General features: G+C 35.1%; 1 protein-coding gene across 12 annotated transcripts in view; it reads right to left on the bottom strand.

The window, feature by feature from the left end:
- The window catches only part of MRPL1 (mitochondrial ribosomal protein L1), a 107,273-nt gene that overhangs the window by 7,169 nt on the left and 74,685 nt on the right, over nt 1-25,419 (bottom strand). For 5 of the 12 annotated variants that reach the window (XR_010841034.1, XR_010841033.1, XR_010841031.1 and 2 more), the window contains exons 8-11: nt 6,796-6,877; nt 5,337-5,381; nt 3,407-3,460; nt 217-259 (exon numbers count right to left, since the gene is read on the bottom strand). Coding sequence is in view for 8 of the 12 variants with exons in the window: in XM_067035891.1 (XP_066891992.1) it covers nt 3,408-3,460; nt 5,337-5,381; nt 6,796-6,877 (180 nt within the window). In the remaining 4 variants the exon portion in view is untranslated. Of the gene's footprint in view, nt 1-216; nt 260-1,381; nt 2,198-3,406; nt 3,461-5,188; nt 5,382-6,795; nt 6,878-25,419 lie in introns of those variants that run through there. The other 7 variants (XM_067035887.1, XM_067035888.1, XM_067035889.1 and 4 more) reach the window with 4 other exon arrangements.

Here is a 25,419-nt window from a genome sequence, read left to right as displayed (position 1 = left end):
GAATGTAAAATTGTATAACCACTTTGGAAAGCAGTTATATAGTTTATAGATGTACATAATTTACACAATATTTTAAAATAGACTTTACAAATAATCATCTAGGCAACGTCATCCTAGGCAACAATGCCCATGAAGTCATGGTCATTTATGTGCAAGTTATATTTTCCTATAATATAGTAAAAACATACTAAACTCTTAAAGATGTGGCTCACTTACCATCAAATTTCATTTCTTGGTCTTCCTTGGTACACTTATTGCCCTTTGGGAAACACTGGGTTATTCAACTTAAAATTTACATAAATTAATTTTCATTAAAGTAATTACCAACTTAGGAAACCATACTATAAAGTTTTATGCAACATATGGCAAGATATAGAAAGTGTTAAACCTTTCATTTAGCAAATACTTGAAAATTGCTTTTGGTTGGCTTTTTTCAAATAAAAGTGACTAAAGAGCTGGAGATGTGGGAAACTGCCAAAGCCAAGACATCTCCCTTCCTACCCTATACCCAACATGATCACAACCATGTTATTTCAGGGAGAAAAAGGAGACCTCCCCATGGGAAGAAGAAAAAAAGGAAGTATACGAAATGTTAAGCAGTTATTTAAGGAATTATGGGTCATTGTTTTCTTTAAATTTTTGATTGTGTTCTTCCTTTCTCTACTTGCCAAATTTATTTAATGTCCTTCTATTTTTTTAAATAAAGCAATACAGTAAAACTTTTTGTTCCTCTGAATACCTTCAGAATGAAAACTATTATTTCAACCTATCCCTTATAATAGTTACATTTCTAATTTCATATTTTGATTCAAAAACAAAAATTTAAGTGAAGATACCAATTTCTTCTTATTTTTTAAAGTATTGATATTTATATACAACCTTTTGTGGCTAGTTCTGTTACTATGTACTCTTAAGTTCTCAAAGCACTAGAAATAGGTGTTTTGCCCATTATTACATGAAAAATACAATCCAAAGAACCTAAATGCCCTCAATGGCCAGAGGAGAACACAAAAACATTGGGCTCTGAAAAACAGACCTAAAATTTTCTTGTAATTATAGCTTGATTATTCTTAAAACTCTTTATAGGGATTTGCTTTTAATTACTCTAGCAAGGATGAGGACTAGCTGGGGAGTGGTAGGTAGATGGAAGGGATAGATGTACCTAGAACAAGAGCATAATGTTGATAATTGTTGAAGCTAGGTGGTAAGTAAATGGGTGTTCTTTTTTTCTGTATATTTGAAAAAATTCTATAATAAAAGTTAAAACAGAAACGAATTCTTTAAATTCTAAAAATGCATTATTACAGAGTGACAACTAAAGCAACCTCTGTAACATGCCCAAAGCAGAAAAAATAAATAAATAAACAAAGCTCCAGGGGTCTATAAAGTATTTTTCCTATTTTATTTGTATAGTCAAATGAGAAAACCAATATTTACCAATAAGTACACAACTATTTAAAAGTTGTATGAAAGGTTACTATTGCCACCTACTGGACACTGCGATTACTACTTGCTATTAAAAAAACAGTCACTATTGAGTAGGTCTTCCCATCCCACCATAAGTCTCTGGTCTTTAACAAGATAATAAGTAACACCATTAAACTTATGTTTACGTGTGTTTATATTAGTAATGTTAATTAATAATGTTATATCACATCATTTCTAACAACATGAAATGCCAACTACAAAAGCTGTGTCATAAAATTTTTGTTAGAAAGTACATTGATGATCACCTTATGATGTCCTTGTTTTACAGAAGATCCCAGATTTTGAATCATTTTCCTATAGGAATTTAAATTGTTTACACACCAGGAAGCTAGAAACTAGTCCTGGCTCTTAAATTCAGTGCATTATCTTTTTTTCATCTCAGTCTTTTAAAATCTTGACTTTTATTAAAAATTTTTCACCTCTTATAATTTGGTTAATTGCATACACCAGTGATTCTCAACCTTGCTGCACAAGAATTACCTGTCAAATTTGAAAATAAACTAATGCAGATACCAAAGCCAGAGATTTTTTTTTATCCAGGGTTAAAAGATCCATTAGTAAGTATCAGTGGTTCTCAAAATATAGTCTTTGAACCAGCAACATCATCATCACCTGCAAATGAAACTGAGCAGGACCCTGTGGACAAAAGCCTTTCCTTGTCCTCCACTTCCTTGCTTGTAGGAAAAAGGTTTAGCCTCCTAGATGTTCCCTGAGTTCCAGAGGGCAGATTCAAACAGAAGAGTGAAGGAATGCAGAAACAAAGGAAAGGCAGTCAAGAAACAGTGCAGCGATGGGGCAGAGTCCCGGTTCCTCCTCAAGGGCTATACATAACAACCTGATAGTTCTCCAGGAACTATCCCACCCAGGTAGAGAATGGTAACTTCAGTCAGAGCACAAGCTCTGGATCCCAGACAGGTTGGAACCCAAAGGCTAATGACTGAGTTTCGTGGAACATCATCCCGTTACCTCACCACCAACCAATCAGGGGAAGGTCACACACCTTTCAGTCCTCCCCCCACATTTTGCCTACAAAAACTCTTCCCTAAAAACCTTGGGAGAGTTCAGGCTTTTTGAGCACAAGCAGCCCATTCTCATTGTTTGGCGCTTGAAATAAACCTTTCTCTGCTCCAAACTCCAACATTTTGGTTTGTTTGGCCTCACTGTGCACCAGGCGCATGAACTGGGTTTGGCAACAGGAACTTATTAGAAATGTAAATTTTCAAGGTCCACCCCAGACGCTGACTGGTGCCAAGCAATTTGTGCCTGCAAGCCCTCCAGGTAATTTGGATGCAGGCTAATGTTTGAGAATTACTAGTATTGATATTTACCATAATTATTTAAAACTTTTTACTCTTTTTAAATATAAGATTTTAATTTACTGTTTTCTCAGAAAGAAGAAAATACATTAATAACACAAAAGAGAGAGGTTTATGTGAAAAGTAATCTAGTGTAATTCTACTATTTTTCCAGAAGCATACCATTATGAACACTCAACATTAGTTCTAGTTAGCCAATAGGAAAAATGCTCTAACAGAAGGTTAGGGAATAATTTATTCATAGGCCAGTTAATAAGACCCTGGAATGCTCTTGCCCAGAGCAAGTTTTCCAACCAGATTTCCTTGTTCTGTTTAGTTCTGCTCAGAAAGGCACCTTCCTAAGACATAATTAAGACCTTTAGCCATATCATACCTTTTAACTCAGGAATGTCAGCTCTAGAAATATAGAGGAAACTAAATTATGCTCAAACATTTTCTCCAAAGCATTGTAAATAATAAGGTAAAGGGGGACCTGAAAGCAAGTTAAATGCCCCGAAACTAAGAAATGACTCCATAAATTAGAACATCAATAGGACGAAATATTGCTCAATCATTAAAATGCTTTTCATATGAGATTTTAAATAATATGGGGAAATGCTTACTTTATATAACATCATGTGTGTACATGTTCCCTCTGTTTCTCTGTCTCTCTTTCTCTGTCAATTGAAAAAGATAATGGGAAGCACCAAAATATTAATACTGGTTATCTGAGTAGTAGGACTCTGAGTGATTTATTTTTTTATATTTCTTAGTGTTTCTAAAGTTCTCTATAATAAGAGTATACTTACTCTATTAATCAGAAGAAAACCTACAAATACAGTAATAGAGTTTCTACTCTGTGAACTAGGGTCTTTCAATAACAATCAGTATGCTTTCAGAAGACCATAAATGTGGGAAACAAGTAGATATCTTTTTCTCTCCATCCTGCACTTCTCTTTTCTCATCCCACTACTCCAACCCTTTTATTTCAACTTTCTTCACATCACTGTGCCATAACCCCATAACTAGACATACCGAGAAACTGAAGTGTAATTATTCAATATTTTGAAAATTTAAAATTGGTTAGTTTAATTTATCTTAGAACACATAAAAAGGAGGTAAAATAGCCTAATGGTTAAGAGAACAGGCTTCAAAATCAGACAAATGTAGGTTTGAACCTCAGTTTGCCACTTATAGGACCTCCCACAAGTTTCAATTTCCTTAACTGTAAAATGAGAGTATCACCCTTCTTACTAAACTCCTGAGAGGATGAAATGAGAGAATGCATATAAAGCATAAGATAGTAGTAGGCACTCAATAAAAGGTAACTGCTGTTACTGTTTTGTAGTTAATGCTACAGTTGTTTTTAATAAACAGCCCTTAAATTTTAATTTTCCTGTGGGAAAAAAGGCTTAGTGGAGTACAATGTTGTTCAGAGTCTTTTGGACTTCTCAGACCACTAAAATTTCAAAAACAATTGGGGAGACCTATATGGAGCCGTCAAAATATTATTTACAAAGTGAGCGTTATTAAAACCCACCAACAAATTTATCAGGACTATTATTTCATATAAGAAAAAGCCCATGAACATCCCCTAAAATAAGTGGAAGATAGTCTCAGAGTAAAAGAAATCGTTCCCAAGAAAGGACAGTTAGCAACTGCATGACAAAATTATCCTTATTTTTTTTGTTTTGTCACATACCAGTAAACACTTAAGGACCAACACCAGCATGCAAACTGGTAGCCTGATTCTTCACCCATAAATTAAGTTGTTTTATCTACCTCATGGGATATTCATTCAACAAACACTAACAACTTGCTATTAAGCAGAGGAATTTAGGATCAAATAAAGTATATAAAAACAAACACAGTGCCTTGTATATTACAAAGCACCATTAAAATATACAATATTTTTAAAATAAATAAATAAATAAAATATATAATATTGTTATTACAAAAAATACAAATACTATAAATTGATTCCTAAGAGAAAAAAAAGTTTTCCATCTACTTGTTTTAAGGGCTTAATCATTTTCTATATTCATGCTATCACAAAAGACATTAAGGAATTATTAGAATGAAGATTTTCCACATTTTTCCTTAGAAAATAGTCATATTTGTGATGTAGCTCATGATTCTGCCATTCTCTGTCTTATGGGAATTGAGGATGTTACTTTTCCCACAGATGGTATGACTCTCAAGGGAAAGTTATTAAGCTAGAAATTGCTGCTATAATTACCAGACTGTAGAATCTGAATACTAAGGAAGAAAATTTAACAGGATCTAAAAGTTAGGTTCAGACACAGAGCAAATTTTATTTTCTTAGTTTTGAAAGTATTATAAGATTTTCCAGGGTTAAAAATTACTTTCAAGTATGATGATCAAGAAATAACAAGACACCAAACTTAGAAATTAAACAGTTTTTAATTTTCTCTGTTGTTTCTTGATCCACTGAAAATAATTTCTCAATGAAACACATTTAGGCAGCATTTTTGTCACTTTCCTTGGGTTCTACTTCTTTAGGCAATAATGACTCGATCTTTAGTAACAAACCTTCACTTGTTGAACTTCGAAGGAAAGCACGTACCACAAAGGGTCCTGAAAACAAAGACAGGAATCAATTTTCATTTTATTCCATAGATACTTAATGAGCAAATAAAAACATACCACAAGAAACTTTATAGGACTCGTGTTATATTTTCACTTGAAAAGTACTAATATTACTAACTATTATTTTGAATTATAACAAAGGGAAGATCGCTTCATTTCTAGAGTAGCAGACAAACTAGCTGTACCATAATATATTAAGAGATTTACACATGAAACTACACATATTCACTAATAATTCATTTCTCTCTTTCAGAAGGTGATCACCTAGAATTTATTTCATTGCAAAGTCAATAGTAAAGGGAACAGGTGATGATATTTACATTTGATGGCAAGATTCTAAATATTTATTTAAAACAGTCAGCACAGATACTAACTCTGTGTTACCAAACATTTAGTAAAATTCCTTAAAAATTAAAAAGCCCTTCATAAGAACAATGTTAAGGGATCCTCAGTTAAAATGGCAAAGAGAAGATAACTACATTGCTTTTAGAGATTTACTGTTCATCATTCTACTCCTGATAGAGGTTCAGAGGCTCCTATACTCAAAACAAAGTTCTCTATGAAAGAGAAGAATCTATACACATACAATCACTAAGTAGTATGGCCATATCAAGCACAACAGAATTAACAAATGAGGTATTTATTCACCAGTGTGTTTAACTCCCAAAGAAGGTTAAACATAATGTGAGATTCTGTTTTAATTATACACTTGGTTTATAAAATGAAACATGACAGATTCCTATAATGGTAAGCCTATAAGTGCATAGTCAATTGAAGGTTACAGACTCTTGCTTGCTTTCAACCAGCGGAAAGAGAACACGTTTGCCTGAGGAAGGACTGTGAAGGGCAGGTAATGCAGTGGGTACTACACATGTTCCTAGCCTATGACACAGCTTCCACATCAAGTTTCACTGTTCTCCAGGAATCACCCCACTTATAAATAGTGATTCTTGTGACATGATTAAAAACCTTGTTTCTTTTCTAAAATAAATAAGATTAAGAAACCCAACTGCTAGTACCAGTGACAAAGTGAATGGTCTGGCTTCAAAATATCATCTATCTCATAAATGACTTTAGTTTCTGCTTAAGCACTATTGTAAGTTTAAGGCAATCCGTTACAGTTTTCTTTCAAACTTTATTACATTTAATGGTAGAAATAATGTGGGAATTTATTAAAGGTTTCACGATGTATTCCTTATTAATGTTAAAGAGGTCTCCTCTCCAAACAACTACAACTTCTTAATAAGGTCATTAGGAATCCTTTGGAGAATTAAGTTGTATTTCTTTAATCCCTGGAAATATTGTTATTGCAGTTGCATATTAACTGGATTGTTTTCTTAATATTTTACATTTTTAAAGTATCACAGAGCTACAAGGAAGTCTACCCCAGAGAACCACTTACCCAAATTCAGCGGTCTTTGCCTACAAACTTCACTGATAACTGCTTGCAGATTGGCAGCTATCTGGTCACTTGACATATCCAGCTGAAAGAAAAGGATATATAACGTTAATGATGTGAAAGTGAGATGATAATACAGTTTTTGGTAACTGCATGAGTAGTTGTTCCAGACAGTTTTTTCAAATATTCAACTAGTGCAAATTATGCATTAGGAGACCCTACTGTGACAGAAAAAAACTTCCGTAACTCTTTTTTCAGAATACTACATTAAAATGTCTTTACATGTCAAGACTTAATTACCTTTTAGAACACATTATAGCAAAGTGTTTTAAAGTTACTCCACTTTCGATTCCTTGAATTCCAAGTAATTTCCCCAAAGCATATCCTGGGGCAGAATACACCATTCCCCCCACCCCTTCCCTATCACCAAGGAATTAGTGATATTTTTTCTTCAAGTTATTTGTTTATTTTTTTAAAGAAACTAAGAAAATATTTAGAAGTTAATGCTTTCAAAAGTCCAAAATGAAACTACTTGACAACGCACATTCACATAACATATCCCACACAGAGACATTTTCAAGATGCTATGCTAACACTCTAACTCTGCAGTAACAATTATCCTGCTACATAGTAAAAGCTACAGTAAGTAAATATATAGTGAATGAGCCCTATTCATAAAACACCTATACCCAGCACACATCTTTGGAAAGTCCTTTAGTTTATCATTCAAATTCAGTGCATGTTATTCTTCTTAAATATACCAGTTAAAATCAGTTCTATTGCATTCCTATGTTTAGAGGATTTTGCACTTTGCCAAATGAATCCAGTTTTTAAAATTCATATAAAACTTATAATAGTGTAATTGGCAAAAATTAGACAGTAAGAGTTCAAACAAGAATTCTATCTTCCAATGACTCTTGAGACAATTGTGAGAAATGTGGTACATAAGCATAAAGAGAATTCCTCCTGAAACAAAATATTCTCATCATCATCAGACAACATTTATTCGACATTCACTAAGGCATGATGCAGTACCAAACCCTAAATGAGAAGGTTTGGGCATTACTGGAGGAATTTTCACTTTATGCCAATCCACAAGTAGGAGTTTGGAGGGAAAAAATCCAGCAATGCTTAGTTCTCCTCATTAAATCCACAGAACTTATAGACTTTAAGTTGTATTGAAGTAAGTAGTTCACTGACAGACAGGGCACCTTACATTTGCTATGGTAAAAAAAAGAAAACAAAACAAAACACCAAGAGTATCAACATGTGTCCTTTCATTCCTCTCTTAATTCTCCACCTTCCCTCAAAATGTCCTCCTTTCTATTATCAACTGAAGTAACCAACACAGCTCTAAGGAGTTCCTTTACCCTTTGTAAAGACCTATACCTACCTTAGATTTGGGAAAGCAATAGATACAAGAAAAAGCAAGAGGTCCAATATATCTTCCTTGATAGTTACAAGCTATACTGTTGGGCTGTGTATACTAAACTCAGATTTTTGTAACTGTACTTTCTGCAGACTTATATTGCCATTCCTACAATAAGCTAACAACATAGGCTTTAGAAATGCAAAACAAAAAAACCAAACAACAAGAAGAACAAAAAAGAAATGCAAAACAGATGCCTTCAATGGTTTCATTAAAAATATACAAATTGTTTTAAAACATAGTTTACACTTTTGTCCAAATTTTAGCACCTCTAATTATCAGAACTATATCCTCTACTGAATCTTAAAATATATTTTTAGCCATAATACCTCACTTTACTTTTTCTTTTAGATATTTTGTAAAATTATGAAAAAGATATATTTTATGGGTATAACTTTGAGTACACAATTGACTACCGATGACAAGATAGCTATGTAAAAAAAATGTATGCATGCATGCATTTTATCAAAACTTGCTTAGGAAATTTATTTGGGCCAACAATGATCTAGAGATAACTCAGGAAAGCAACATTTACAAGCTTCTCCATCTATACCTCAGTTGCTCTGTTCTTCCAGTAGTGCTTTTCCACACCGTAACATACTGTGGCCTGACAAAGGTAAGGAGGACCATTTTGAGGATATATTATCTGTTAGATTCTCAATAGCAGAGCATTAGACTTGGCAAAGCAGGAAAAAAGTGGGGGCGGGGGGAGTGGAACGGGTTGACCTTGAAGGCGATACTGAACTATGTTAAGCACTGTATTTGTGTGTGTATATATGTGTATTTGAATATATAATAGTCACAACAGTACCTATGTTTAGCTAAAGTGATTGTCCACTACAGGGCAAAATAGTTATTCCTTGTTCTGTAGCATAAATGTTTTTAAGAAAAGACTGATTTACTGAATCCTCCCTTCTGCTTAACATCCTTATTATATCAGAAATAATTCCCTAAGCAGACTAGTTGGAAGACTTCCCAAAGATGTCAGGGTGGTGGCTCAATTGATACAGCTGAACTATACCTCTTTGCTTTGACTCTCAGATTTTCCTCTTTCTATGCAATTCCTAACCTTTGTTTTCAATCACTCTCTACCATTATGAGAAAACTAAAACACTGTGGTTCTTAACCACTGTTTGTCCCTTTGAGATGCAGACATATGCAGGACAAACCATAGTCATGAGAGTGTCTAAGACAGTGATTCTTAAACTTTTTTCAGGTTATCAAAACTTGCTCCAGAAAATGCACACAAGCACACAAAAATTTTAGCCTATGCTTTTAGGGTTTTCAAGGATTCTTTGATTAAAAGAAAGGGGAAGATGGGGCTTCCCTGGTGGCACAGTGGTTAAGAATCTGCCTGCCAACGCTGGGGACACGGGTTCGAGTCCTGGTCCGGGAAGATCTCACATGCTGCAGAACGGGGCCTGCGTGCCACAACTACTGAGCCCGCATGCCATAACTACTGAATCCCGCGCGCCTAGAGCCTGTGCTCCTCAACAAGAGAAGCCACTGCAATGAAAAGCCCGCACACCGCAACAAAGAGTAGCGCCCGCTCGCCACAACTACAAAAAGGCCGTGCGCAGCAAAGAGGACCCAACGCAGCCAAAAATAAATAAATACATTTTTTTTTTAAAAAAAGAAAGGGGAAGAGAGAAGAAAGGCTCCTGAAGAAAGGGGCTCAAGTTAAAAGGGCTACACTTTGAGAACCACCAGTGTCGCTGTTTAATTCGGCTCAAATACTTTAAAGGACTAAGGACAACAGTATAGAAAAAGGATTCAACTTAATTTTCTACATTTTACAGAGGACAGAAATAAAAAAGAAAAAGCAAAGTGTGTGTGCACAGTTTTTAAACAATCACATGTTCTACCTAAAGTGGCCAGCTTCTGTCACTGTAAATGTTGTAACTGGCTCTAGATGACTGATCATCTCTAGCTGGGAACTGCAGAGAGGACTGCTGCTTTGGATAAGCACTTGTTAGAACACCTGACCTCCAAAACCCCTTCCAAGTGCAATGTTCTAGGGTTACAAAAAGGGTAGCCTGGCAATGGTTTCTGCAGGTGGGCCAATACTCAATTCCCTTGACTCCTGAAAGTCTAAACCAAGAAAAGGAAGACAAGACAGTCTGTGTATCTCCTACACAACATTAAGTAACAGTAGTAGTAGTAGTAGTAGTGGCAGCAGCAGCAGTAATAATAATAATAATAATAATAATAGAGCAGCTCTATTTATTGGGTGCTTACTCTAAGCCAAACTCTGTTCTAAGCATTACATAGATATCCTCATTCATTTCTCCCAAGTATCCTAAAGATGGGAACCATTATCATTCCTCTTTTACAGTTAGAAACTGAGACTTAGAAAACTTTGTAACTTATTCAAAAGCACCCACATGATAAGGAGTGGATCAGCAGCTATGTGCATGAGCTCTAAAGGCAGAGAAATGTGACTTTGAACCCCATTTCCACCATTTACTAGCTTGTGACCCTGGACACAGCTAGTAAGTGTTGGTAATCCTTATGAAAAGTAAAGTGTCAGTTGTCTGGGAACCACAAATGAGTTGGTTATAAACTAAGGGGAGAAAAAGAGGAAACTAAATGAAATACTGAAAGGGAAAGAATATACATCTCAGTAGGAAAAATATGAATTTTTCTTTCCACCTAATGAATCCTTTCCTACCTTCCCAGTTTTTAGATGTTAACAGCATACAACTCAGCAACAGTTACTTGGCCTTCACTCTTTGTTGAGCAACATGCTGGGGACTAGGAACAGAAAGATGAGTAACACAAACCTTAACGTCAAGGAGCTCACCATCTGGTCACTAAAATACAACATGACAGGTGCTACTCTAATCAAATGAACAAAGTGCCACAAGGGTAGAGAGGAAGAAGTGACTGACTTTGACAGAGAAGGCTTCACAAAGGTTATATTTAAATTGAGTCTTAAAGGATGAAGAATTCTGAAGGACAAAGAGGATCTTCTAGGCAGATGGAGCAGCAAGAGGTAATGTGAGAACAGGTGGATCAGGTGACCAGAAGGCAGCTCACTATATCTAGGCCCAGGGTTGCAAACTCAAATGGCTACAGTGGCCACAGCGGGTAACATGCATGATTGAAGAGAACTGGGTTTGAGTGCATATGCATACAGGACCCACAGGACACAGGCTGTGCATAGGTGGAGAGCACTGCTCCATAGGGAAGAGGCAGCAGCCATTCAGTGCTAACAGAATGTTACACTGAGGGCTCTGAGGCCGGTTTATCAGAATGCTTGACTGGTGAAGAACAACTAGAAATCTCGATTTCTATGTGACATTATCTAGTTTTTAAATGCTGAATCAATAAAACAAAACAAGTCTGGGGGCCAAACTCAGCCTGTAAGCTGCCAATTTGTAACTAGACTTCAAGCTGCATCGCAGAAAATAACAGGAAATCCTGAATTTGAACTTGACATAGTGATTTGACACTAAATTATAAAAAGATTTGAATGTAAAGCTAAAAATTTTAGAATATATTCTGTCAACAGTGAGAAGCTACTTAATGTTTTTAAGCAGACGAATGGTATTTCTGGTTTACGTTTTAGAAAGAATTTTATAGGAAGGGTGTAAAACAGGAGTAGAAAAACTTTCTCTGTAAACGGTCAGACAGTAAATATTTTGGGCTTTGCAGGCCTAACGGTTTCTGTCGCAAATACTCAATTCTGCTGCTGTGGTACAAAAGTCATCATAGACAATACATAAACAAATGACCATAGCTGTGCTTCAAGAAAACTTACTTACAAAAACAGGTGGAGAGCTGAAAGTGGCCCACAGGCCACAGTTCGCACACCTCTGGTGTGGAAGATAGACCAAAGGATGTCTGAGAAAGTGAATGGGCAAAAGAAACCATTACTTTTTGCTAAAGCAGAAAAGATTTTTGTTTTGTTGTGTTTAACAGAAAGTTTTGTTGGTTGCTGACAGACTTTTGGTATCCTACAATGCATCTACTATGCAAATGAGGCAAAAAAAATGTTTTGTCAAGCTAATAATTCCATTGCCATTTAAAATAAAAGTAGGAAAAATGCTTAGCAACTGTTTCACGGCAACTCCTCTGCCATAATTTTTATATATGCACTTGAAACAAGATGTTGCATGGGGCCTTTCTGGAAGTTTCTTCAGGACTGATGACCAGGGCCTAAATCTGACAGCAAAAAAAGGCATGTAGCGCATGCCCTATATTTTAAAGAAAGATGCCAACAATTAAGGCCAAAAAGTTCTCACCATAATCAACAACCATGCTAAGTAGAAGCAGGCCAAGAGTCAAGCCTCCAAGAGGCTCTTGTGTAGAGACTGGGGGCACTGCCAGAAGAAGATACTAGCTTGTTGAACATATGCCTGAGGGACATCGAATCAGTAAGAGCTGGCCACTGGCCAGAGAAGTGGCAACTACCAAAGTAGGAACCACAAATACAGGTAGATAAGACGGGGCAGTTGCCTCTTCTCCCTTATTCCCTTTGTTAAGCCTCTACCACAGAAGAGTTGGGCCTGGAACAGGGAGTGGGGTGAGGTATTCAGAACTGAATCAAGTCACTGCAGCACTCTACAGTCTAGAGTGGGAGAAGGTGTGAGTGAAATTTTACTAAGCCCTCCCTGCTTCAGATCATGAGCTATAAAAGCCTGGTTCCAAATTGAACAAGGAAAATCTCTGGATATGAGATCACAGTTTTGAACTGAAACTCACTGCACTTTTAATTACTGAGAGCCACTAGAATTATGCCTGTCACCTAATATGCCTGTGCATAACAGAGAAGAAAAATTGTACATGGCACACTTGGAATCAGGGGATGGAGAAGACTATTTCATGTTTGTACTCCACTAAATTCAGACTTTTCAATAGAGCTGTACAGACTGTATTCTGTGCACATGAGAATTTATAAGAATTTATGTTCATAGGAATCATGGTTATAATAACAAGTGATACTGGAAACAATCTAAATGCCCAAGAAAAGGAGTAAAATTGAATAAATTAAGATATATCCACAATACAGCTATGAAAATAATACTTTATAAGAATTTTAATGATTCCGAAGAATATTCAATATACAGTATTTAAGGAAAAGAGAACAGAAAACTCAATATATAGTATGACAGCAATTACATAAAAAATAAATGCATAGTGCCTTGGAAATCTCCTCCCCTTTCCTAGAGCCCTGATGATATGCCTGCCTCCTACCCCTTAAAATTCATTTACTCCCCTACCCTCAGGGAGAAGGTGTTTTTAGGGCTCGAGGCTTCCCTTTTCCATTCCTTCATCAAGGTTTCTGAGTAAGGTTTCTGCTCTGCTACACACACACACAAATACATGCATAGAGAAAGAGCAGTAATGAAAAGCACAAAAATGTTACCAATTGCAATTTTAAAATAATGTTTATATTCTTATTTATGCTATTCAGTATTTTTCAAATATTATTATTATGTGCATGTTATCACCTGTTGATAAAAAAAAAAAACCAGTTTTAGTTTAGCATTTTAAACTATAAAACCAGTCCTTTAAAATGCTATAAATGACAAGGCATACTTTATTTCTTCACGTTTCCCTGAAACAAAATAAAAACCACTCTCACTTTTGGTACTGAAGGATAGACCCAGACCTCCACCATCCCCCCACAACCATGGGTCCTAACAGCTAATTATGTTGTTACAGGCTTATACAGATATTTAATTATATTTTTTGAATTGAAAGGCAGTAAAAGTCAACTTTTTGGGGGTGTACAGTTCTATAAATTTTAACTCCTGCATATATTTGAGTAACTACTACCACAGTATTGGACACAGAACCCCAAAAATCCTTCCTCATCCCTCATGTGGACTCTCTTAGCCACTCCTAATCCCTGGCAACTTTTCATCTCTTAAAAAATGTCATACAGATGGAATAATTATATGTAACCTTTGTTTTCTTTCCTCCATAATTTAAAAAATTATGGTAAAATATACATAAAATTTACCATTTTAACCATTCTGAAGTATACAGTTCAGTGGCATTAAGTACATCCACATTGTTGTACAACTCTGACCACCATCTATCTCTAGAACTCTATCTCCTGCATCTAAAAGTCTGTACCCATTAAACACTAACTCCTCATTCCCTTCAACACTCAGCCCCTGACAACTACCATTCTACTTTCTGTCTCTATGAATTTAACTGCTCTAGGTACCTCATATCGCATTTGGAATCATATAATATTTGTCCTTTTGGACAAATATTTGGCGGAATCATATATTTGTCCTTTTGTGATTGGCTTATTTCATTTAGCATGATGTCTCTAAGTTTCATTCATGTAGCAAGTGTCAGAATTTCCTTCCTTTTTAAGGCTGAATAATATTCTACTGTATGAACATACGCATTTTGTTTATCCATCCAGCCTTAGATGGACACTTGGGTTGCTTCCACCTTCTGGCTATTGTGAACAATGCTGCTATGAACATGGGTGTACATATACCTCTCTGAGTCCCTGCTTTCAATTCTTTGGGGTATATATCTGTAAGTAGAATTGATGGATCTTATGGTAATTGTTTAATTTTTTGAGGAAGCACCACACCATCTTCCACAGCAGCTGCACCACTTCACATCCCCACCAGCAATGCTCCCCATTCTTGCCAACACTAATTTCTGTTTTTTTGGTAACAGCCATTGCAATAGGTATAGTGCAGTATCTCATCTGGTTTTAATTTGCATTTTCTTGATGGCTAATGGTGCTGAGCATCTTTTCACGTGTTTATTGGCTATTTGTATATCTTATTTGGAGAAATGTGTGTTCAGATACTTTGCTCACTTTAGTTATCTTTTTATTATTGAGTTATAAGAGTACTTTATATATTTTAGATACAAGTCTCTTATCAGGTATATATATAGTTTGCAGATATTTTCTGCCATTCAGTGGCTTGCCATATCATTCTGTTGATAGTGTCCTTTGATGCAGAAAAGTCTTGTTTTGATAAAATACAATTTATCTCTTTTGTTACCTGTGCTTTTGGTGTCAGTATGTAACCTTTTGAGACTACTTTCACTCAGGTTACAGTATGTAACATTTTGAGACTGACCTAAATTGTTGTGTCTATCAATAGTTCATACCTTTTTTTATCACTGAGTCACACTCCATTATACAGATGTACCACGTGTTTTTTTAAATCCATTCACACATAGAAGGATAAATGAGGTTTTTCCATCTTTTGATGATTATCACTACAGTTCCTATAAATATTTGTGTTCAGATATTTGTGTGAACGTTAAGTTTTGATTTCACCATCAATGTTTCAACTCTATGGGAATGGAATTGGTGGACCTTACAGTAAACGTATGTTTAGCTTTACAAGACACTATCAAACTGTATTCTAGAGTGGCTGCACTATTTTGTATTCCAACCATAAATGTATGAGAGTTTCTCCATAATCTTGCCATTTTTTAAAAAAGTAATTTTCTGCACAATACTTCCTCCTTTCCTTTTGAGACGCTGATGATATGAAAGTTAGATCTTTGTTATCTTCCCATAGGGCCTTGATGGTCTTTTTTTTTTTTTTTTCCAATTTTTCATCTCTGTTTTTTTTAGATTGAATAATTTTTATGATCTACCTTCAAGTTCTCTGACTCTTTCCTCTGTCACCTCCATTAATTTCAGCTCCAGAAGTTAATACATAATTTTTATGAGATCCCTTTCCTAAGTACCCCACCCCTTGATATCCCCAGTACTTTCTGGTTCCGTGGGGCTCTCCTTTTCAGCACTCCGCCCAGAAAGCTGAGGTTTTATTTACATTTTGCCTCTTACTTCCTCCAACTGTTTCGGCAGTGGGGGCCAACTGGCAGGAAGATAGAGAAGATAAGAAAAGGGTGCATGCCCCTACCTCTTGAGACCATAGATCCTCCAATCAGAAAGTAAGGCAACCCCATTCCTCAATTTTAGATACTTGTGTCTTCCTCTGCACCCACTGTCACTGTTAGGAGCCATGATCTCTATTTCCCAAGCCTGAGGTAGAGGACTTCTCTTAGAGCTCTCCTGGGGCTCTCTGCCTGCATTGATGTCTACTTCCCAGTTTCAGGCTATGCTGAGACCAGGCCATGTGACAACACAAAAGGGAAAATGGCAAACTCACCGCCAGTTTGGTGGTACTTCAAATTCTGGTCTTCCCTAATTCACCTGCTACTACTGACTTTTCAGAGTCTTCAAATAGCTGCTCCATGCATTCTGTCCAGGTTTTATAATAGGTGCACTCACTGAGAGAGATAGGGTGTCATGTGATTATTACACCATCTCACTCGGAACCAGAACTTCCCAGGCTTATGTTTTATATATTTATATTTTAGGGTTGGCAAACTTTTTCTGTAAAGGACCAAAGAGTAAATATTTTAGGCTTGGAGGGTCACATATGATTTCTGCTGCATATTCTTTTTTTATACAACCTCTTAAAAGACCATTCTAAGCTCACAGGTGGTACAAAAACAGACCATAGAGCCATTGTTTTCCAACTCCTGTATTAGAATACATTATTTATCTCCAAGTACACAAAAATTCATGCAAAGACAACTTGTAGTATGATTTATGCTTTACATCACTTTAACAAATCAATATCTTTACCAAAATCTACAGGTGCTGTAAGGCAAAGCAGCCTTCATCATTGCTCATGATAAAGTTGTCTGAAAAATCCGTAATTTTGTATTACATTTAATATATTTAATAATTCATAATAGGATCTTATAGATGTTTTATTGTTTACTGTAAATACTATATTACTAAATGTTATTATTTGTTTAGAAGTAACACTAATGAAAATCACAGGGGGCTTCCCTGGTGGCACAGTGGTTGAGAGTCCGCCTGCTGAGGCAGGGGACACTGGTTCGTGCCCCGGTCCGGGAGGTTCCCACATGCCGTGGAGTGGCTGGGGCCATGAGCCATGGCCGCTGGGCCTGCACGTCCGGAGCCTGTGCTCCGCAACGGGAGACGCCACAACAGTGAGAGGCCCGCGTACTGCAAAAAAAAAAAAAAAGAAAAAAAGAAAAAAAAAGAAAATCGCAGGGAATTATCTTTCAGATCCATTCAATTTCTTCTACCAGGATTTGGATAAAGACAGAATTCAGTAAAAGCTATCATACTTATCACTGGTTTTTGAAATAAAGCTAACGAAAGAAAGCTGTGTGTGTAGTATACTGAAAATTACTTATTAACAAATGGGTTGGCAAACAAAGGAAAGCAAGTCAGTTTACTTCCCTACTGCATGTTATGTCACATATTTTTCATCATGTGTTATTCTATTGATCAATGATCACTACATTGTTGAGTTACTGCAATGAATTAAAAAGCAAAGTTAGCTGTTTCTCTCAAATGGTATGGTTTTTCTTATGCTATTATTTATATCTGATTGAATGGGAGAGTCACACTTCCAATCCCAAAAGTTCTGGGAAATTATCATTTGATTTCATGACAGTATAGATAAGAAAACTAAAAATGATAATAAACTATTTTTAATTCTAATATGCCTACTGGTAAGAACACTGATAAAAATACATACAATGGATATATCCTAAAATTCTACAAGGACTATATATCCCAGTTAAATAAATATACAATAAAGCATCAAGCAAAATGCTGGCACATATTGGGTCCAGGGTAAACATTATTTTCTCCTCTTTCTTAGCCCCATACTTTTAGAAATCTAAGATCTACTGCCAGTCTACTTCCTTTATTTTTAATGAGAACTAAAAAGTACAGAATTTGACTTTTATATTCTACAGTTTATTTTCCACCTTTAAATTTCCTTATCTATGACACAGTACACTGCAATATACCAAAAATAATGCAATGAAAGAAAAGTTAATCATCAACTGGAAGAAATGGAGGAAAAGGAGGAGGGGAAGTGGCAATGAGCCATGAGCCAATGAGCTGCCACCTTGTATCCAACTATTGTTTGTATCTAATTGATTTAAGCAATACTCCTTGTTTGCCACTTTCTCAACTTGTGGATCTAGATGCTTCAAAATAAGGCTTCATTTTCCATGTGCTATACTACTCACATCTTGTTTAACTGAACTCTGACACATTCACTTTTCTTGTTCTAACATGTTCGCTAAAACAGAAGGCTCTGATTTCAACACAAGATTTTACTATGTTTATATTCCCTTTCCCTGAACTTGTTTATTTTTGTTACCATATACATCATCTTTTATCAGCTGGCAAGTTGACAATATTCTTGCCACAAAACAATTCACTATTACACAAGCAAAACACAGTGATACACACCTATGAATGGAACATGTCTACAACTTTAAAAAGAGGGGGGGAAAAGCACATCAAAGACACTGCCTTTATATTAAGTATGTCAAAGATTCAAGTATATTTGAAACCCAGACAAGAAACACTAGTTAAATCAGGTCTTGGCATGATTTATTATAAACAGAAATCTGAGATGTCCTATCCTGTTTTTTTTTTTCTTTTAAGAAAATGGTTTGATTTGCCAATAGCATTATTATTTACAAGTCCTCAAAATCTGGATATTTACATGATTGTAAAAGGGTTACAGTTGTTTTTCCTTTAATGCTATGATAACCATTCATGTCAAAGCTAGGCTATTATATTACATTTAAAATATGTTCTTCAAAATTTCAATTATATTTAATGAAGTTTTTAGAAGTCTTCCTCAATCCAAATTACTTAAGAGTTTATGTTCTAATTCCATATTAATAAATTAAAATAGCAATAGTTTCTAAATTAAAACAGAACAAGTGGCATAACATATTTTGAAAGTACAGTTTCTTTAAAATACTTTACTCTTTTATTTACTTAAGTTGATTTCACAGGATACTAGTAGGGATCTGTCTTGTGATATAAGAAAATAAATAGGAGAAGTAGGACTCCACTCACAGGAGGAATCAATGTTTCATAATAAACTTACTGATGACGCTAATTTGGAATTAGTAATAATTCAAAGACTGTCAAATATGTTTTAAAAGTTTTATGATGCAATGAACGTGAATGTAATGAATATGATGTAATGAATGTGAATTAAGATTACAGGGCTTCTCTAGTGGCGCAGTGGTTGAGAGCCCGCCTGCCGATGCAAGGGACACAGGTTCGTGCCCCGGTCCAGGAAGATCCCACATGCCGTGGAGTGGCTGGGCCCATGAGCCATGGCTGCTAAGACTGCGCGTCCCGAGCCTGTGCTCCACAACGGGAGAGGCCACAAGAGTGAGAGGCCCGCGTTACCACAAAAAAAAAAAAAAAAATTACAGAAAAATATTTAAACATATTTAGAGAACATTTACATTAAAAATACTGTTTAATATAAACCACTGATTTGTTAATTATATAGCATAATTAACTGAGGCAGCATCTATCAAGCAACATTTTTAGATTAGATAGTCTATGTTATCAAAGTTAGGTGTATTTCATTGAAAAACTAGTCTGTGGTATTCACTTTCAACTAATTCACATTAATTTTCCCATAAATTTAATTCTAGTTTTCATGTCTTTCCAACATGTAAGTGGATGAACAAGGAGGTAGGGAAGAGTAGAGATGAGAAAAAAAAGGGATATGGAATAAGAAAATAGAAAAGAAAAACTTCAGAGAGCTATTAAAAGAAGGATAAAATAAAAGGAAAGAGAAAGAGGGAGGAAGGAGGAAGGAAGGGAAAAGGGAGCCTGAAAACAAGTATCAAAAACAAACTACATTAAAAAAAAAAAACAACCTACAAATAATAACAATTATTTTTAAATCATGTCAAATAATTTTCATCAAAGTACCAGAAATGAACTACCTCTTCATCCAGATACTGAAAGAGTAAAACCACCATGAATGTTCAAATGGGAAGGAAAATATTACAAAGCTGCTCAAAAGCCTATTATAATTATCCTTGAATTAATCCTCATCTAATCTCCTGCCTAGACTGGTGGCCAGAATTCTGAGAGCCAGGTAAGGGAAGAGGACTGGGTGGGGAGGAGGGGAGGATTTCTCAACATTCCATATACATATATTCACTTAATCTCGCTGTTTTCAATTTTCTCAACTCCTGATCGCCCCCAGTAAGAGACCTTTGTTTTAATCTTTCCCGCCATCTGCTAGCATGGGAAAGGGCAGTTACCTAGGGTCATGAAATATGTAAAGATCTTCTTCAAGAGTTTTCAACTAATCCTATTTCAGAAGGTTCTTGCCCCATCCCCACACATACCATTAACACTCAGTTCCAGAGATATCTAGAGCCAGATCCTAGCCTTTTTAAAGATCCTGAAATTTAAATTATATTAATATTTTGGTTTTCTCTATTGCTGACTTAAGATTTGACATTTTCTAATCAGTTACTACTGTGGTATGCATTCAATCCATCTTTACCTGGAAGCCTCAGAGCACATGTTATTTTCAAGTGTCCATGTGATACTTGGAAAAAGAATATTAATCTTATACTATGGGTCACAATGAAAGTCTCAAGGAATTTTTTAAAAGTAGAAACTACAAAGGATGCAGTCTTCAACCATAAGGCAGTCAAAGTAGAATATAGTAAAAATTTTAAAAGTCTAAAAAGGTTCCAAAATTTTAAAATACTCTCCCAAATAAGAATAAAAAGTCCCATGGCAGATTATTTAGAAAATAATGACAAGAAACCTAAATATCAAACATGTAATTAAGAGGCAAATTCACAAATTTAAACTCTTATTAAGAAAAAAAAAAAAACCTCACAAACCTCATATAAAACTTAGAAAATTAGAAAACAACAAAACAAATCTCAAGATAATATAATAAAGAAAAAGAGCAAGGCAATAACTTATAAATAGAAAAAAAATAGCAATAAATTCTAAAAACTATACTCAAAAACAAAAGTACTTTAAAAAAATACACAGGGTAGCACAGGGAACTATATTCAATATCCTGCAATAAACCATAATGGAAAAGAATAGGAAAAAGAATGTATATATATGTATAACGGAATCACTTTGCTGTACAGCAGAAATTAACACATTGTAAATCAACTATTCTTCAATAAAATAAATTTTAAAAAACATATACAGAAGAATGTCCTATTCTTAGGCAATGCATATAAATTATGCATATAAAATATTTGCATATAAATATATTATGCAAATATATTATTTGCATTATAAATATATTATGCATATAAAATATTTTATGTGCAAATAAGTGTTATGATGAATGAAGTGTTGTGATGTCTGCAACTTAATTTTAAGTGCTTTACAAAATATAAAAGAATATCTACTATTTTCTCTAAGCAAACTACTTATCCTAGTTTTTCTAAGCAAATGTGACAAAATTGGTGAATCTAGGTGATGAGTATATAGGTGTTTGTTATACTAGTCTTTCAACCTTCCATTCATTTAAAATTTTCCAAAATAAAAAACTGAGGAAAAAGATATGCTGATTGAGGGTATTTAAAAATAAGAGCTTAAGCTCTTTCAAGTAAGAGCTTAACTAAGCTTTATTAAACAATAAATTCCAAGAAAATGTGTAATGTTTCATTATTTTCTTACCTATAATGTTATGAATGTGATTTAATTTCTCTTTAGATTTTCTTTTCTAAAGTGCTATGAACCAAGGAGTCTCCAATGCTCTAAGATAAAATGAAGATAGATCATCAAGATTCCTGATTTTATGGTGTTTCAGAAAATATTACAGTGAAAAGTCACTTTTAAAAGCTTGTATGGGGCTTCCCTGGTGGCGCAGTGGTTGAGAATCCGCCTGCCAATGCAGGGGACACGGGTTCGTTCCCTGGTCCGGGAAGATCCCACATGCCGCAGAGCGGCTGGGCCCGTGAGCCATGGCCGCTGAGCCTGTGGGTCCGGAGCCTGTGCTCTGCGATGGGAGAGGCCACAACAGTGAGAGGCCCGCGTATCGCAAAAAAAAAAAAAAAAGCTTGTATGTACACGTATACTTGAATTACTTTGAAGTGAAAAATTAAACAGAAAAAGTTGATTGGACATGATCCTATAGAGATTTTGTAAGCATTTAAGAATAAAAATATGTAGATGTTTTAATTGTGTAAATATAAAAGCTGGTATGCAGAAGTCATTCTTCTTTGTACTTATTCATTTTTAATGTTCTATAAAGTGAAATGTGAAGTAATATTTCCCTAGATAAATGGTTTTATGTGGATTTCAATCATATTCTAACTCAAATATCTGCATAAATATCAGCTTCAAGTTTTAAAAAAAAGAAAAAGTTGATTGGAAATATAGCAGGTCCTCACTAAACATTGTTTTGAAAGTGTGGAAAATCCCACTAAGTTTCTGTGCTGACACCAAAGCACTTATAAAGGGGTCAAAACTACAAAAAATTATCTGAAACTGAGTAGATTTTATAGTACACTGCACCCTTTAAAAGGTCCATTGTGCATTATAACACAAATCTACATTTTTATCCTCAAACTTTATCTAACTTTATTAATCCCAGAAGATTTCTAGGTTAGACTTGATTTGAAAATCAAAGTCTAAAACCCATGAAAACTACAGTAACTATTTCTACATATGTGAGATTCTACTGAACTGGATTCAGACATAAAAGTTAGTTGCTACTTGAAAACATATATACAGAAACATGGGCCAAATTTTATTGGCTCTTTCAGGAGTGTTTATAATAGGCCATGAGAGTCGTAATTTATTATGGTATGAAATACTATGATAGGTTAAATACATCAAATAGGCACATTCCAAATTTTTCTTTAAACTACAGTTCATGTCCTTTCTTCTTGATAAATGCTCCCTACTGCAAGTCCTAATGTACCGTATTTTATAGCTGTAGAATTTTTTTCCTAGTGAAAAGTTCTATCTCTTGATCTCCACCACTCTCAGCAAATGAAACCTAACAACAACACTATCACCTTTGATTTTAAAATATGTGAAGCAGTCAATATTAACAAAAGTGAAAGAAGGAAGAGAGAGAGAGAACATTTTAGTTTTTGACAAATATAATATTATGTGTGCCTCTGTAAAATGGGAAAGTTAACATTAATAGAAACTTGGAAAGAACTTTTACCTTATAATAAAGGACAAGTTAAGAAAACCAATCAACAATGGGACTGTCTTACAATTACACTTACAAGTGATCTGGAAAAGTAGGCTGGAGGCCAAGATTCTTAAATCAAACAAGCAATCTATCAGTGAGAAAAAACAAAGCATGTTTCTGAGAGCCTCATAGCTGACATAAAATGGATTTGTGGTATGTTATAAAATAGTAACAGACACCCTTTGAAAATTACTTCAAAGTCTTTATTCTGGCAGGTTTCTGCTATAATATCTGGACACTGTTTAGTTTTTCTGTGTAATGTCAAAATATACATCTGACTAAGCATTCCTATAATGAATAAAGGACAAGATTCTTAATTCTGACTCTCATTTTGTGAAATCCCATGAATGAAAATTTTTGCTTTCAATATTACTTCTAAGGACTGTTTGAAAAGTTTAGTATAAATTAAATTTTTATAAAATAAAATACTGATTCATCATATATAATATATATTTTTATAAGGGTGTTTAGGCTGTAACATTTCTGGAAGGACAAGATAAAACTATTAATAGTAGTGCCATAAGAAAACAGTTGCAGAGTGATGGGATTTAGTGTTCCCTTATCCATTTTTGCAAACCGCTTGAATTTAACCAAGTGAATAGGTTAATTTGAAAATTTTTAAATGTCAACAGGTTTATCTGGGCAGCAGAATTATAACTATGATATTGTTTTCTAAATATTAAACTCAGATTAATCATTTGTAAATTATCTAATTACTACCTGAAATTAAACTGCTATTTAGAATATACATACTGAGACATATTATGTCTCAATTTCATTTTTTGAGAATCTGTCTTAGTTTCATTTCTATTTCGTGGAAAGAGTCATAATTTAAATTTTTAAGAAACTTAAGGTCCAGTTGAAGAAATGTGCTTTTTCTCCCTTGTAAACCTTTATTTTTAGTTTTATGCTTTAAGACATTTCCCTTGAACCTGATCATTTAGCAACTCACTTTTATCCCAACCAACTTATTCTTCATGCCAAGAGAGAAAATAAATGGTGATTGTATAACAGCAATATAAGAGACTGAAAAATAAAATATTCCAATAATCGTCCGTTCTGTCAGCATGATGTTCAATATATCATCTGAATGACATTTTCACTGATATGAGTATCTTATCTGATAGTGCGTATAGACATAAACAATTTCATGAATATGTAAACTATAGGTACAAATGGTAGGAAAGATTAAGAAGGAAACTAATTTACCTGCAAGTAATGCGGACAAATGTTAGATACTGGCTGGCTATAAGAGCATTAGTAAAGTTCTGATATACAAAAGGCATTAGTGGTTGAGTTCTCATACCCAAGATGCTAATCCTCAAGTCAGATAATTAAGAAAGTTCATTCAACTGATTGTATTTATCACTTTGATACAGAAGAAAAACCAACTTAAACTACTCAAGATCAATTTCACATTACAGCAGTATTAGAAATGGATCCTGAAGCAATGTGGCAGTACAGAATTATAACAAGGGAATTCTAGGTGATTTAACTAAAGTAAGATAGTCTCTCCCATACAGGCAAATAAAAACACAAAACTAATACATTTCACTCTCCCTCAAAACATCTTTCTAGATTAGGAGTTAGCAAAGCTTTTCTCTAAAGATTCAGACAGTAAATATTTTAAGCTTTGTAGGCCACATATAATCTCTGCAAATTCGTTGTTTTGCTTATTTTTAAAAACCATTTAAAATTGTAAAGATGATTCTTAGGTCACAGGTTAAAAAAAAAAAAAACAGGCCACAACTGGATTTGGCCCATAGCCGTACATCGTTTGTTGACCCTGCTCTGGATAGCCAACCCCCTCCTTTTTTTTTTTTTTTTAAGCGGTACGTGGGCCTCTCACTGCTGTGGCCTCTTCCACTGCGGAGCACAGGCTCCGGACGCGCAGGCTCAGCGGCCATGGCTCACGGGCCCAGCCGCTCCGCGGCATGTGGGATCCTCCCGGACCGGGGCACGAACCCGCGTCCCCTGCATCGGCAGGCGGACCCCCAACCACTGCGCCACCAGGGAAGCCCTGGATAGCCCCCTTTTATCCAAATGAGGCAGACCCTGAATGGGCATGTAATGCTGTCAGTGCCCCTTCATCTGCACACTCATTCTAAATACAGGTGGCAACAGCAGAAACAAAGCAACAACAACAATAAACCTTTAGTATTTCCAACTATATAA

Source organism: Kogia breviceps, chromosome 6 (genome assembly GCF_026419965.1).
Source record: "Kogia breviceps isolate mKogBre1 chromosome 6, mKogBre1 haplotype 1, whole genome shotgun sequence".
Taxonomy (NCBI): domain Eukaryota; kingdom Metazoa; phylum Chordata; class Mammalia; order Artiodactyla; family Physeteridae; genus Kogia; species Kogia breviceps.
The sequence above is the reverse complement of the archived record's forward strand: the minus strand, read 5'-3'. Positions and strand labels throughout refer to the sequence as shown.